The 16,432-nt window shown below is 37.5% G+C and overlaps 3 protein-coding genes across 24 annotated transcripts in view; 2 read left to right on the top strand and 1 right to left on the bottom strand.

Annotated features, from left to right (window-relative positions):
* LOC128879118 (cAMP-specific 3',5'-cyclic phosphodiesterase) overlaps positions 1-5,017 on the top strand; it is a 169,632-nt gene extending 164,615 nt beyond the window's left edge. For all 14 annotated transcript variants that reach the window (XM_054127994.1, XM_054127991.1, XM_054127996.1 and 11 more), the window contains 3 exons: positions 817-916; positions 1,053-1,705; positions 1,804-5,017. In XM_054127994.1, the coding sequence (XP_053983969.1) occupies positions 817-916; positions 1,053-1,705; positions 1,804-1,938 (888 nt within the window). In that variant the 3' untranslated portion in view covers positions 1,939-5,017. The remainder of the gene's footprint in view (positions 1-816; positions 917-1,052; positions 1,706-1,803) is intronic.
* Positions 5,018-5,157: 140 nt separating this feature from the next.
* Positions 5,158-9,134, top strand: LOC128879120 (uncharacterized). Of its 3 annotated transcripts, XM_054128001.1 has the most exons (3): positions 5,158-6,410; positions 6,483-7,963; positions 8,065-9,134. In XM_054128001.1, exons 2-3 carry the CDS (start codon positions 6,563-6,565, stop codon positions 8,113-8,115), a joined length of 1,452 nt encoding a protein of 483 aa, XP_053983976.1. In that variant the 5' UTR covers positions 5,158-6,410; positions 6,483-6,562; the 3' UTR covers positions 8,116-9,134. The 3 variants fall into 3 exon arrangements, with proteins under 3 accessions (XP_053983976.1, XP_053983975.1, XP_053983974.1); XM_054128000.1 differs by having other exon boundaries at positions 6,471-9,134; XM_054127999.1 differs by having other exon boundaries at positions 6,483-9,134.
* LOC128879122 (leucine-rich repeat flightless-interacting protein 2) lies at positions 8,909-15,996 on the bottom strand. 7 transcript variants are annotated; one of them, XM_054128005.1, is made up of 11 exons: positions 15,524-15,996; positions 13,753-14,519; positions 13,157-13,191; positions 12,910-13,093; positions 12,137-12,263; positions 11,842-11,981; positions 11,506-11,769; positions 11,266-11,407; positions 11,015-11,140; positions 10,722-10,936; positions 8,909-10,645 (listed from the first exon to the last, which is right to left on the bottom strand). In XM_054128005.1, the coding sequence occupies exons 4-11, from the start codon at positions 12,991-12,993 to the stop codon at positions 10,535-10,537; spliced, it is 1,209 nt and encodes a 402-aa protein (XP_053983980.1). In that variant the 5' UTR covers positions 12,994-13,093; positions 13,157-13,191; positions 13,753-14,519; positions 15,524-15,996; the 3' UTR covers positions 8,909-10,534. The 7 variants fall into 7 exon arrangements, with proteins under 7 accessions (XP_053983980.1, XP_053983982.1, XP_053983978.1 ...); XM_054128007.1 differs by having other exon boundaries at positions 12,137-12,289; positions 15,524-15,993; XM_054128003.1 differs by lacking the exon at positions 13,157-13,191.
* Between the last annotated feature and the right edge of the window lie 436 nt (positions 15,997-16,432).

The raw sequence follows: 16,432 nt of genomic DNA on the forward strand, positions 1-16,432 counted from the left end.
CTATTTCGATTCAATGAAAATCCTATCGAAAACGGTCCTTGAATGTTGCTAATGATCTATACGATCTTCCACAAGTACCAAGGTACATTATCTATGTGCAAAAAATTAATAAACAATAGAATAAAGCGAATATTTCTAACGAATTAACGTGTAGTTAAAACTGAAATCCTCGATGATCCTTTAATAAAAATCGAGATCGTAACAGAAATTTGTCTTGAATGTTGCAACGATCTATATCTATACTATCGTTGACGAGTCGTAAAAGTGAATAATTCATTTATAGAATGTAACAAACAATCGAGTGAAGCGGAAATTCTCACTGAAATCTTTGATGGTTGCTTAATAATTATAAAAATCGTGACAAGAATGATCCTTGAAAGTTACTATCGTTTTATGTACTACTATACTACTACTACTACTACTATTACCATCAATGGAAAAACCAATAAATTATTTAGCTATTGTTAAAGTAGCTCCTGTAGTTTTCAAGATATTTAAAAAAAAACATGGTATCGCCGGCAACTTTGGGGGCTGTTTTCACTCGTACGATATGGACGACTGCCGATAAAAAAAAAGTACGTGTCAAATAATTTGTTTAGAACTACCTACCATATAAATTTTATGAAAATTGGCTTGTGTCAATTGAATATGTTCTCTTGTCAGCGTAGACACCCGGACTACCCGTTTAAGGGGTAGCCTACTCTACTCTCTTCTCTAGTTTCCGTTTCCAATATCCATTGAATTGCAGTTTTCTGTATGCGATAGCAATGTGAAATCTGGTATGGCTAACTGTAATAATAATGTTTGTTTATGCAGTCCGTGTTTACGCCACTGGAAATTACGGCAGCTCTGTTCGCGGCCACCATTCACGACGTGGATCATCCAGGACTCACCAATCAGTTCCTCATCAATTCGAGTGAGTATTCGATAAACGTTCTTCCATAAAGAACGTTAGGCGTCTGTTGGTTATCTCGGACGGTAGTAACGGAGATTTGATAGTAAAATTTCGGAAAGGTGCAAGTAATTTTATTCGAGCATGTTTATCTGTTCAGGTTCCGAGCTCGCGCTGATGTACAACGACGAATCCGTTTTGGAGAATCACCACTTGGCGGTAGCGTTCAAGCTCCTCCAGAACGAGGGGTGCGACATATATGTGAGCATAACGACGAAACAACGTCGCACTCTTCGCAAGATGGTCATCGACATGGTTCTGTCGACGGACATGTCCAAGCACATGTCTTTACTGGCGGACTTGAAGACCATGGTGGAGACGAAGAAAGTGGCCGGTTCCGGTGTTCTCCTCCTGGATAATTACACGGACCGTATTCAAGTTCTGGAGAATCTGGTGCATTGTGCCGACCTGTCCAACCCTACTAAACCGTTACCCCTTTACCGGCGGTGGGTCAGCCTGCTGATGGAGGAGTTCTTCCTCCAAGGAGACCGCGAACGAGAACTGAACATGGACATCAGTCCGATGTGTGATCGGCACAACGCGACGATCGAGAAGTCGCAGGTCGGATTCATCGATTACATCGTTCATCCTTTGTGGGAGACCTGGGCGGACCTGGTGCATCCCGACGCACAGGAAATTCTAGACACTCTCGAAGATAACCGCAGCTCCTATTTGTCGATGATCCCTCCGTCACCGCCGTCCGACGATCAACATCAAGGAAACGAACAGCAATCTGATCGGATACACTTCCAGGTAAGACACGCGGATGAATTTGTCGCATAAAAACATGTTGGCGTAGTTGTCGAGTAGTATTTTGATAGTAGTAACTTGAACGACCATTGTTTTGTCAGGTGACATTGGAAGAGGGTGACGAAAGCGGCGACGCCACAGAGACGGGTGATACCGGTGGACTGGGTGAAACTACCCTGCCTAGCGAGGAAGGGGGCGGTGAGATGGATGAGAACGCTGCCGAGGCTGGAATGTGACGGAGGCTCGCGGGTATTTGCAGAAAGATCCACGAGAAGGTGCAGCAGACCTGGTGGCGCGTGCGTCAGTGACAGCTGGTTCGTTGTCGCCGGCCGGGTCTCTTTGCGTCGACCTACTGACTTTTGGCCAAGCTCCACTCCCTGGAACGATGGAAGAAACGTTCCCCGTTGGGACGAAGCGAGCAAGGATACGATGGAAACGTCTAGTCGCTGCTAGTTTGGATCTGGACGACGCAGAGGCTCTTTTTTCCGATGCGTCGGGAACGAGAAGAGCAGAAAAAGATAGAAAGAAAGAAAGGAAGAAAGAAAGAAAGAAAGAAAGAAAGAAAGAAAGGAAGGAAGGAAGGAAGGACGGAAGGAAGGAAGGAGGCACGAGTAGAATCGAAAGCGAGAGACGCGAGGAGAAGCAACCTCGCACGTTCTGGCGATCGTTTTTTCCTCGCTGACGCGGGTCTCAAGACGAGGAACGGTCCTCAATCGCTGCACTTCGGCTGGCTCGAAGCGTATCGAGAACGTCGAAAGCGATATCCTCGCCTCGTCTCGCCTCGCCTCGCCTCGCCTCGTCAAGACTTGACTTGTTTCGCTTCGCCTCGCCTCGCCTCGCCTCGTCTTGCTTCGCCTCGCTCGTCTCGCTTCGCGATGGGAAAGAACGTATCGTCGTCGTTACCATTGTCGCCCTTTTCTTTTCCGTGTTGTCGTTTGATCGGCCCCGAATCTATTACGCGTAACGAGCCTCCAAGGAGGAGACGAATCTCTTGGCCAAGTACCTGTGCGAGAAGCGAACGAACGACTGATACCCAAGAGATCGATACCCCGACACGACTCGAGAGGATACAGGAAATCTCATTTCGCAGTAACAGGAGATCCTTATTGACATATCAATTACATGGTACAAGCTGAGCGGTCGATGCCGCAATCTTCGAACGATTCGATTCGGAGGATCTTCCGCGCTTCCCGGCTGACCCCAAGTCGAAACTCGTCGGTTTCTCTGCGGAGAGAGCCAACATCTCAACCACCGAGTACAAAGAACAAACGAGGAATGAGACTCCACGATGAGAACTCGAGGAGGGGATCAGGGGCAAGAACCGAACCGAAGATTTTAGAGGAACGATAGTATCGCACTTCACGTTCATCCTTGGTTCTCCGACGAATACCTCGACAGCAACCTAATCGTTAGAAGGTCTAAGCTTATCCCTAATCGTAAGATTTTAAGTCATGTTCGCTGACTAGTATCTAGAGAAAATCGTAACGGTGGACAGAGTCCGATGAAAAGCCAGATGTCACGAATCGGACCGTTGTGTAGATGCCTTTTCTTTCGGTTCTTCATATTACGATTATCGAGTAGCAACGTTCACACACACACACACACACACACACAAACACACACACACACACGCGCGCGCGCGCGTACACGAGACACCGACAGTTCATTTTTAACCAAAGAATAATGTTAGTCACAATCACGACGAAAGAACAAGAAAGACAAACGAAATTCTTCGTCCGAAGAAACCAAGATATACAAACGAAACACACATTTCTCGCGAGTAATCATCGCACGTTTTGGCTTCTAGCGATGGTAGATTTAGGGGATCATAATCCGTGACAAAGTGAAAATTAATTAGGTAGGACATTGCAGCTCGATGTGTTTAACCGACAAAAAAAAATACATAAGTAACTAATTAATAACGATAAAAAAAAAACAAAAAAAATACTAAGTACTCTCGCTTGGATGTCTGTGAATCGCTCAAATTCGTGAGTCGACCTCGACGAAAGTCATCTCGGAAACGCGATTTCATTCTAGTATTCATACGATCAGTCATATGTTTCGATGGTCGAACGTCGATTCCTCGGGAACACGACGCTCTCTTTCTCGGCGAATGGGGCCACTCGCGTGCCACTTCCGGTCTGCGACGATCGTCCAAGAAAATTTTCTTTTCTTTCCAAGCAACCGTTAATTCAGAAATATTCTGTTCAATTTGAAACGAGCGTTGACATCGTACTGAAATTTCTGTCAATTGTCCTAATCGTTATGTCTGCGGCGTTTAGCCGTCTTTCTGTGATCGAAACGTGTTTCTTTTTTTTTTCTTTTAATAATTTTTATACCCATAAATTGCCACAAAGGTGGACAAAATAAAGAGGTATTGCTAACCGAAGAAACAGAACTCTTTACTTCCTCGCCGACCAGACGCTATCGGATCGTTAAAATTTCTTGTGCGAGATTTATACAACTAATTTATAAAATACGATGAAACGATGCGCAAAAGGGCTCAAATGGCGTATAGTAATAAATAATCGAGACCCACTCGAGAAAGAAGCGAAAATGTATCTGTGTCGTAGGCAGTGAACCTAGTGAATGTTCATTTTTTGTTTGTTTTGGTGCTGGCCACCAAGCTTAGTTCGTAAAAGTATTACGTAAGACTACGAGACTAGATATTAAGATGAAGATTAACTTAAACGAACTTTTTAGGCCGTAAGCAACGAGGTTATTAATGATAATTAACGTGTAACCGTAACAAAGAAGAGAAATCGAAGCGACGCGATATGGCCGTACGGACACTTTTTCGCGGGAAAAATCGATCGATCACCGCGGGATTCTTTGAAAATTCCGAAAATTCTGCTCGAAATGCAAATTGAAAGAGAAAAAGATAATCATCTAGGGACAACGGGGAAAGGAAATTCTGTTTGACTGAGAACGACCGATCAAACGACAAACAAAAGGTTTTATCGATTTTTCCTTTTCCAGTCTCCCGAATCAATTTTTATTCTATTTACTACGTGGCAGCCAATTTTCTTTTCCGATATCGTTTATAGCTGTAGCATGGCGATCACTAATCCAATGATTGTTTTATCATGAATGACAATGCCGATGAATTCACACGATGCATGTGCTTGTATTTTAATCACGATGACACTGGTGACGACGATGACGAATAACAATATGATCACGCTGATGGTTGCGAGACAAATAGAGATAAAAAATACAACGTGTTTGATTGCTGGACAGTTAAATGAACATGTATTAATATCGTGTAACCCTCGTACGTGATGTATGTGTAATAAAACATATTTATTGTCGGAACTGTCAGGTCCATTTTATTTTCACGTTTACTCATTCATTCATAAAAATGAAGAAATTTTGACATATTAGTTGATTGCTAATTACATAATAGCAATCAACAATCGTGACAAGAATAGTCCTTAAATGTTGCGGTTAATCCACTTTTTCATAAAAGTTTATAAATTATCTTTAATTGCAGTAGCTATCCTTGTCTTTCATATCCGCCCCCCCCACCCTCACGTACACAGTCACTTGAGCTTGGTGCGTTTGTTCGATAGATGGCGCGTCGGTCGACGATGGTGTGGTGAACGCACTCATCATCGTCGATAAGAAGATTTATGAAGACCGTCGATAAAGAAGAACTAACTGTTAACTCGATGATACTCGATGTTATTCATTTGATTGTCTTTTGTGAAACATAATTTAATTTTGTTTGTCTTTCAAATATTTTAACACACTTTCTGTCAAACCATTAAGCAAGAGAGATCATTTAAAATAAATACCAGAAATTGTTATTCAATCAAAACTTTTATTTAGTCTACATTAAAATATAATATGGGTAAACCTTCCCCATAATGGTCTGTCGCTGGGGATAACGACTACAAACTTGGAATGAGATCTTCAAATTTCTATTAACAGGAACAACACCAATCGATATCATCCGACAGCAGATGTAACAATAACAATTGAATTGTAGAAAATGGGCATCTATGTAGGTTGTAGGCAGTCCCAATCAGTCGCGATACACTCATTTAGCCATCACTGTCGGTTAAGTAGAGCGGACAAGGTCGCCAATGGCAGACTAATTTTAGACTACTTTTTATTTTTCAGGCTATTGCTCTTTAATTTTTTACTTGTTTATATTTCTAAATTAATGGGACGAATATTTATGGGAATCATGTTGAGAATGAAAGAGTAGAGATGAAAAGAAAACGGGCCTGACAGTTCCTACCCCTGGTTGCTTTGATTATATATAAACATTCATTTAAATAAGTAAATACATTTGATTAAAATAACATTTGTTTCATTTTTATTTCGTAGACCGCTAATTTTTGTAACCTCGGGTGAAAATTCGAATAACGAATTTCACTAGATGCAATACTAGTGACTTTCTAGTGTATCTGCAGTTATGTAGTAACATTTTATTTTCATCGTATGCACATATGCATACAGTTTGCTCACCAATCGAATCAACGTTTTACAAAATTTCAAACTCAAATTCGCCAACGTACACATTAACCGATTATAAGCTTTCTCTGTCTTCGAAAGGTAAATATTTAAGGAAAACAGAATCTCTTTTGAAAGAATAGGTTGGTCTTACGGTTTGTGAAGAAATTATTGAACAAGTAAACTGTTGATAAGAAGAAACTGTGAGAATGATATAAATTTCAAGTGCTACAAATATATTTTCAAGGTGCATATAATTTCGGTCATGTACCAAGTAAGTATTATTTTTAATTGTGTTTATATTTAGTTTTCCTTGCAGATTATGTTCGGATATTATCCAGTGTGCGATAGTTTACTGTAATCTCTTAATAATTTTATCGATTCGGTAATCACATTTTAATGATGGACAACTATTGCGCCCCACAATGGACAGATTTTACTTCTAGTCCACAACTACCCTCTGATAGTTATTTTGAGATAGAACATGAAACACACAAACCATTGGTACACTTCAAATCAAACATAAAGACCGATTTACCTATTCTGTGGAAGGAAGAGTGTGTAAACAAACAATCGATTTCAGAAACAAATTTTGATGATAGCTTAGACACTGTGCAAAATACTAACGATAATACAGCATATTTTATACCATTGGGTAACACGAAACATTCTGTGGACCAAATAAAAAATGAAAACAGACTGAGCAATGCTATGGAAAGCTTGAAACTGGATGAAAAATCACGTAAAATTGATTGCGCGTGGAATGTATGGTTAACGGGAGGAACAAATTCGCTTAAGGCACCGATCCTGCCTCGTAGGCTAAAGACAGCTTTATCCGAGAAAAATTGGCAAAACATTCGCACATCAGAAATAAACAACACTGTTCCATCTTCTTTGCAGAATAAACAAATAATTAACAATGTTAAGAAGAGTAACCGTGAACAAATTGCTTCCGCAAAGACAAAAACTGAACCATTAAGTAAGTCAGATTCTAATTCTTCTGCAAGTTGTAGAGTTAGTTGTACAGATGAAAGAGCATCTTATAAAATTATCTCAGCTCGACGAGAACATTGTAAACCCTTTAAAGGCAAACAGTCGCAACCTAAAGTACTTACGTGCCAGTATCGCAGGGCAAGTCTTATAAAGGCACTCAAGTCTTCCAACAAGTTTATAAGTATGGCAGAGGCGGTATCTAAATTTCAGAATAAAACACCGCAACGATTTCGTACCATCAGTAACAAAGATTTAAAGCCAGGTTCCTTCATGAAATTGAAACAATCTCCACTGAAACTAACCAATCCAATTTCTCCTGCACTGAGAAGCAAAAAAAGGGCAAGACATACGACTGTTTTAAGTAAAGAAGAACGCGAAGCTGTGCAACTCGAAGAAATGAAGAAACATCAAATAAAAGCAAAACCTGTACCGCTTAATATCTTGAAGGGTCCAGCACCTTTAAAGAAAGTTACGAAAAAACCGATCACGGTTACGGAAGAATTTCGATTGACTCAACCAAAGAAGCTGATTTCTCACAAATCAGATTCACAAGTAAATATACAAAGTCAATTCGATAATAAAGAGCAAAGCCATCTAAACACAGCGTCGATTGTACGTTCCGTTAGTGCTTCAAATGTTGCCACCAAAAAGGAACCGAACCCGCGGAAAGAACATTCCATCAACACTAATGCGAAACCTGCGACAAGTGTTTTGCCATCCAGTTTTGCAGTGCGTAACAAAGAATTTCAAATGAGAAAAGAGGAAAAATTGAAGAGTTTACAGATTCAAGAGACCAATAAAATGAAGGTAGAGTTTCATGCACGACCTGTGCCAAAATTTTTAAAACCGCCATTGTCGATTAAAGATCAGAACCTGAAAAGGCGAACCGTTGCTTCGTGTCCATTCAGTTTTGCAGAAAGAGACAAAAATTTAGCCAAGAAGAAAGAGGAACATGTTAAACAGATTCACGAAAACAATAAAAAAACACGAGCATTTCATGCCAATCCTGTCCCAAGGTATAAACCACGTGGATTATCGAAAGAAAATGTACGAGGCAAGGAGAAAGATGCGAATTCAACAAGTTAACAAGTTTCAAAACATACAACTTTTCACATATTTCCATATCCAACTTAGTATCTATTTTATAATATATATTTCTAATGACTGTATCGCTAATCTTTTCTTGTATAGAATATTATTCAAACATTATTTCATTAAGGTATAGTAGAGTCAAATGTATTAACAAGATATTATTTTTTTCATATATTATTGCATATAGTAATCTTGATATAGAATAGTGCAATCAATCTCTGGATTTTAATTAAATGTATCTCTCCTGTAATTCTCCCTTGTCATTTTTTAATTCAAACCACAAATATTTTTTCCACCTAATTGTACTGTACTGATTTCACTGTCCAGTAACATTGCATGTAAGTAATTGTTAATGTTATTGTTACTATCTGAACAGAAGTAAGCAAGTATGGTCACAATTTGGAAAAGATTTCAAAGGAATTATTCTAAATGAAATTTACCGATAAAAACACGTCCAACTTATAATAAGTATTTCATATGATAGTTTATTAAATCGCTTATATAATAATCAAGTATCTTATAATTTCATATAAACATTCTGATTTATTAATCTAAGTGACCATACCTTTTGAAACCCTTTGTATACCTCTGTGATTAATTGATTATGATATGGATTGCTTCGATGGAAGAATCTATCCGCAGTATATCAACGTTATTAAATATTGCTATTAAATTTAATAAACTAAGCGTTTAACGATTCGTTACAAAATCTGACGATAGCTCTTACGGCTAAACATGAGGTAAGCAAGTTTATTTTGTTTAGCTTTATTATCGTTATTCCTTTTTTTCTTTTTATAAGATGTGTTCCCTACTGACAAGATTGTAATGGTTACTTTAGTTTTATATCACATAAAATATATAATAAATGTATATACTAAGAATATTATATAGCTTCAACAACGTAGTTCAATTTATTTCGAATGTACAAAGACCACACTATTATACATATCTACTTTCTTTAATTCGCATCAGTCCAAGGAATAAAAAGTCAGTTCTTGAGACAATTTAGTTGTAAAATGGTATATTAAAATTGGACACCGACGAGGCTGGCAATGCATTCAGTCGTGAAAAATTTACAAATTTTATTTAGTTTGAAAATTAGATCTGTCCCGGCCAGTATATGAATTCCAATATTAATTTATCGCGAATATAACAAATACATTATAAAATTAAAAATGTTTCCCACAAGTCCCGCTGTTCGTCCTTTCGATAATAGAAAACGAGCATCAGAGACGTTGTTTCCGTTTGATCTCTAGTTTTAACTACATGTTTTTTTTTTATTTTTTTTTTTTTTTATAGAAGTTATAAATATCTTGTATCTTTAGAAATGTATTTATAAATTATTCGATGTAAAACAAATTACACTTATCGATATACATAGTTGATACTAATTGAGACTTCCGAATATAAGTCATGTTCTTTGCAAAAGATACTACTTACAATAGTTTCGCTAGCATTGCAACTAGCTTCTTCAAGGTGTTCAAGGGTTAAGTGACACTGACATATATTACTGTATGCCTAACCTCATCCTGACATGGTTAACCTAGTATATAGATATATAGGTCCAGGTTAGGTCACGTTAGGCTGCGTTAGCTATGCATTGGTATGTCAGTGTCATACGTCATTGAACCTTCGAAGAAACTAGCTACAATGCTGACGAAATAACCAAGTAGCTTATGCAAAGGACACAGTTTACAACCATAAGCCTCGGTTAGTATCAATCATGAAGAACCGGGCCGTGAAAGCCTCAAGTATCTTATTAATATATGTATTTTCATGCTGAAATATACACCATGAATAGTAAATATTATCCGTCTTATTGGGAAACAGAAACTTTGCAAATTTATGATGTACAAGTCAGCTTTCTAACCCCAAATAATGTACAAATTACGAATCGATTCCATAACTACTCACACAATCATCAGATATTCGACGTTTGAAATGCATTAAGAAGACTTCAAAATAAAATGCAGAATAACGATTAGTGTCGATGGTGTATCGAATACAAAACAATGACTTCCTTTCACAGCAGTTTAGACTTTACGTGTTATGCAAGTATGACGTATCAAGTAGCCATTCCTTTCGGACATCATTTTTAGGTAGTAGTATTGTACATAAAAATCATTTAAAATCGTGTAAAGATACTATGCATGTTTCACATATTTTCTGTATAAATTATATTCAAAGTGTCAAGTAATATTTATGTGGAGGCAACATCGGCACACGGTTTTTGCAAAATAGAAGAAAATGGCAGACTCATTGTACAGATCCCAAAAAGTCGTCTCGTCAAAGCTCCTTAAGAAGAGCTGATTTCGCGTTTTTCAGTTTATCCAATCGCCTCTGGAGATGAGAATTTGCCGTCTCCAACTCTTCCACGCGACCTTGAGTCTCTCTGACCTGTCAAACATTTCACAATTTCCGATTCAGGAATATATTAATCGAACGAATAAACAACGAAGAAATGCATTCTCACTTCTCTTTGTAATTTTCTCTTTTCGACTTTCAATTCGTCTTCTGCTTTCTCGGATGCTTCTGCCGCCGACTTGTAACGTATCACTTGACTTTCTAGCCTAGCCACTGTGGCTTGCAACGTGGACATATCTTGTTCTGCTTTTTGAATCTTAAATTTATAATCTGCCAGGAGTTTATTTGCTTCTCGTTGCACGTCTTCGCTGTCTGATAAACAACCTGTGGAAGAAAACACGATATTCCCACAATTTTGATTTGTCATTAAAATGCAAGAATTCGGGTAGCATAAATATTAACCTAATACTGAACCGGGTGATCTTTCGGATCTAATACGATTTCTGGTCTCCTCCAATTCCAATCGTAAGTGGCGTATTTCATCCTGCAATTCCTTTTTTTCAGAAGCAAATTTTCTCAGCCGAACATCTGTAATTTATTAATTTGAAAGATACGACTTACATTCGGAACCTTAACATCAACTATGAAGAACCAGGCCGTGAAAGCCACAAACATTGCATTCTGTTATTTAAAGGTGCATCATAGACAAATACCTAATGAACCTTTTCCAGCATTTTGCAATAATTCTGCTGCTTCCGTACTGACTAGTACTCTTCGTCTCGGACGTGGACCATTTTCGACGTCATTATCTTCGTTTTCGCTTTCCTCGTCATCAATAATAACTAGACCATTCTCCTAAAAACATTTCGATTTGAATATTAGGATAACAACAATCAAATTGGTTACATATTACATTATTAATTAGCTTAGCGAAAATATTAATTTTTACATACTTGTATAAGCGTATCTCTTTCTATTAGCTGGGCATGGCATATATCTAATTCATCTTTTAATCTCTGACTGATTCTTTTTAACTGTTCAGAGTCCCGATTCTTCTCTCTAAGTTCCCTGCATAGTTGTGCAACTGTTTCTTCCAACTCTTCCAGCTTGTCTTTCAATAAATCAACTTGATAGGCATAAGAAGACTTTTCATTGTCTAACTGAGCATTAGCTATCATTGCTTTTCTAAATTTCTCCTCAAACTCCTTCAACTCTAACTATAAAGAAAATCAGAACTTGGTTATGAAATACCATTTACTAATAATAAAACATAATATTGTAAACAGTACCCTGAGGTCTCTGCTTAGGCCAGCATCTTCCAAGGAATCTTCGGAAGATCTACGACTGGATTGAAAATTGTTAGAGTTTGTAAGGAGACGCGATGTCCTTACAGAATCAGGAGTTACTCTCATTGTTCTATTGACGTCAGCTAAAACATTTGAAAGAGAAATAATTTATATGGTATTATTTTATAATAATTTATATTTCTTTGGAAAATATCTCTACTTTTTACACAGAATGCACCATTTCTTTGACGGTTGCAAATATTTTTATCGCGATATTTCTTATATCTCAAACAAATACCTGAACACATGTCGTAAACTCTATCCGCAGTCTCCTCTGCCTCTTTTTGCAGCCTTTCTAATTCGCGCATCCGTATCTCTCTTGCTTCTGCTCTTGCTTGTCTTCTAGCAGCTAATCTAGCTTCTGCCTGAAAGTATGTATGGAAAATCCATCCTGTTACCAAAAACACATTTTCACATTCAATTTATTATTAACACATTGATGCATGATATATAAACACTCATAAATGTATTAATGTATGGTATTTGTTAAAGTTCATGTGAAAGTAATGTATGTATGTACAATTAGGAGACTCGGTCACTTTGGATTGGTAAATACTTACATTTGTTTCTTTTGTAATTAACAAATAAAATACTACTAACGTTAATAATTGTGATACCTAATACTGCAAATATTCTTTTTGTTCGCTATACATTCTTACTTTGAGATAAACTTATCACGAATGATGTAATTCCCTATCCAATGTAACAATGCATACACACAAGCACCAAGGTCAAGCACATGTACAGCAACATTTGTTCATATATGTTTAGCACGTTGAAAAACTACAACTCGATCGACAATATACATTCATATAATCTTTTATAATCAACCTGATATCTATAATAATAAGATTGTATATATGAGAATTTTTTTTTCGTGGATAATTATGCCTTCTAACATACTTCAGAACAGATAAAATCAATCGTAAAGTACATCATTTCCTTTCTTTATTCTATTTTTTGCTACAAATTCTACCATGTGGCTTGCTTATACAAAAAATGAGGCCATACCTCCTTGGCAATCTGATCGAAAGCTTGATCCTCTGCTGAATGTCGCGTAGCAGTCCGTCTACGCCCAGCTATAGCAGATTCCATTTTGTATTCTGTGCTTTAATACACACTTTTCACTTTGATACCAGCAACTCACGCTAGACAGATCCACGTCCTTTATCGCGCAAGAAGACAAACCACCACACTAAAGGACAAAGGGATATGTGCTAGAGCCAGAAGTTTGCGAGCATGTTTTAAGCATGATTACCATTAATATGCATAACGAATGACTTGTTGGCACCACTGGATTCATACAAATGAAAAAATGATGTTTATAAAGCATTAACGTTAAAACATTGCAGGGAAACTTATTTGAAACTAAATTTACTTTTAAACTGTTATTTATCCACTTTTTATCTGGTTATTCGCGGATACTATGTAAATGTATATACGCTATAACTATTGAAAACGATACTGTTTTTAAAGGAAGAACGTAAATTTTCAAATAAGCAGTTCCGAGCATATGCTTAAGTAAACTTTTTCGTTAAAGATTCCATTTTCTATTAAATTTTACGTTAACACCCTTTTATTCGTTAAACCTATCTCTGCATTAATGGTGGCAATTTTTGAAAGTATTACAGCTTGAAAACTTTTATTTCTCGTATCTCCTCTAGACCTAACCTAGACATATACATTAAATTTAATGTTAACAGGTTCGATTAGTAGATAAGAAGTGTAACTATTGTTCAGATTGCGTAGTAATAGATTACAACACTCTTATAATCTTACATCTTCTATATATTAATGGGTTATTCTCGTTTATAGGAATAAACAACCGAATAAATATTCGAACAAGTCCCGTACTTTCTATGAGTTATAGGTTGACAATACCCGGCGACATGCGAGAGTGGTCTTGTTAGGGAATGGTAAACTGAATTTAGCACAGGTAAAAATGGTCCTTCGTGTTCTAACGTTACAATGTTTTCACGCTAAGAATAACACCTTTACAGTACAGGTCTAATTACGTGCTTGCTCGCACTTTGCATATCACTTGGCGATCAACGGTGAATCCACAATTGACCACATTCACAAGAATTCGCGATGCACGACACGGATATCATATCTGTATGAAACAGTGTTACCAGATTTGACGCTTTTTTCCAAGCATGCGCATTAGAAAACAGCGGTGTATGAAATCAGTATTACGGCCACTAACGACTACCGGACCCAGAAAAACGAAAAGGCTTTTCTTCTTATCTTTAGTCAAAATAAAATTTGCATAGCTTTGGTAAAGGTGTTGCATTGGGTTCTTCAAATATTCAGGTTCTTTAAAGCATTCTGTACCCAACAACATTTTTTTTAGTTTCTGTACAAAAGGATTTTACAGCCGAGATACCGTTAACATCGATACAACGATAAAGTTTCGAATAGCTCAGTTCGCTCAGATAATTAAGTTACTTCAACATCGTTCACTCTTTTAGCTTCTTTATTGTTGTACAAAAATGTTTTAATTAATTTCTAGGACAGTCTGAAAGGGGCCCGAAAGATAATCCCTTTTACTCCGTCAAGGCACGTTACTGGCACCATGTCCAACGCGCGTGCGCGAAAAGAGTATATCGCATCTGGTAGCACTGCATGGGAACATGAATTCAGAAATAAAATGTGGCAAAGTTGCATATTCGAAGGCGTATACAGGCTGTATTAAAATTAATTATTCAAATTTTTCATACATATAATACTCGTAGAAATGAACAAAAGAGTGTTAGCGAACGCTTTTATCTTTTTTCGACAAGTGTACGTATAATGTTGAACGTACATGAAAACGGTCGAAGTAAGTACTACATGTATCGAAACGAGTCGAAGACATTTCAGGCAATTACCATGACGTATCAAATTTTTCTTTGTAAACTGTCTAAAAAACTACTAGATGTGACTTGGATTCGTTTCATTGTTTTGTTTGTTTCAATGATTACAGACAAGTCACTAGTATTCTCGATAATACAGGGAAAATGCCACGGATAAAAAAGTAAGGTTGAATATGTTAAAATGTTATCTACTTAATAATGTTTTTAAGCTTTCTAATCTTTATTGTTGTTATTATTTCCGTAGCTATCTTTATGTCATTTTCTTCTGTATCGTTATCGCGAAACGAGATACGAGAAACGAGCAACGTAGTTTTCGTAGACTAACCTCTTCAAGAAGAAATTATTTTGTTTTTAAACGATCAAAAATAAAACAAAAATCTCGATTATTCACGTTAATCAGGAATAAAAATTCAAGGGATAAAGAAAATACTGTATAATACAATGTAGCTGCCATATCTTTTTACTCTAAATGTTCGTATATTATTATATCTTGTTGATACTTGGACGTTTAGGGTTATAAAGCTACGGATAATCGAATCGAACAAATATTTGTATTAATCGCGAGAGATAATCGATATTGAACTCAAAATTTGGCTCGTCAATTTCAGAACAGCCTGTATATGCGTACATATACATGTATAGATATTTAATAGACTCGCACACCCACATATCACAGCTGAACACATGCAAATTAAGACCTTACTGTATACTGTATCGTCAACCTTTTTTCCACTGTTTCTCTGACCGTATTCCTATCAAATGAGACTTACGGATGTAGGAAATTGCTGTCAGCCAGCGGATAGGCGCATCTTTTCCCCAAAGGAACCGCGTGCGAAAATAAACTGGGAGACACTATAAATACAATCGATGGAAATCGGATGAGTTCACTACGATGACCATCAGCGGGCCGAGAATCGGAATCGACGATACGACGACGATGCGGTTCCGGTGCTCGATTAGAGTTTAGAGTCGACCACGGTCCATGTAATACGTCGAATACATCAAATGTATCCTAAAGGCGAGAATGTCACGCGCGAGCCCAGACAACGCGCTCTTCCTCTCTTCTATTGGCAACAACTCGCGAAAACGGTGTGCTGGCTCGCACTCGAATATAGCGGAAGACACATTTTTCGATCGAATGAATATACATATATGTATCCTGGGACCTGGCTGGGAGTTGGAAGTTGGGAGTTGGAACGGTGATGCATGCGAATGTGAAAGCACACACACAATCTGCGCCGCGTCTCGAATCACCGAAATTGGTGGAGTCATCTGTGTTCCTAGTAGCACAACACACTTTATCCTTGCACACTTACCGGCAACCGTTCGACTATATACTTCACATTTCAAATACATTATTATCGACTGAACTATGTTGAGGATCGATTGTTGTAATATTAAAATGCTTCTTTAGTCTAATGCACGCAAGAAACTACGTTTACACGATCTAGTAACGCTAACGTTATAACATTTTTTCCATCTAGGGGAAAATCATCAGAGTTGCTATACCAACCGCAATGTAGATCGAAGCTCTTCGGAGTGATGGGCAAAACCCTAGGCTTCGAATAAATCTGAAGTTTGCTGATATGTTCGTCTCGTTTCCTCTTTTGAAAATTTTTCAAAGAAGGAAACGAGACAAACATATCGACAAACTTCAGATTTATTCGAAGTCTAGGGTT

Source organism: Hylaeus volcanicus, chromosome 6, assembly GCF_026283585.1.
Source record: "Hylaeus volcanicus isolate JK05 chromosome 6, UHH_iyHylVolc1.0_haploid, whole genome shotgun sequence".
NCBI classification, from domain to species: domain Eukaryota; kingdom Metazoa; phylum Arthropoda; class Insecta; order Hymenoptera; family Colletidae; genus Hylaeus; species Hylaeus volcanicus.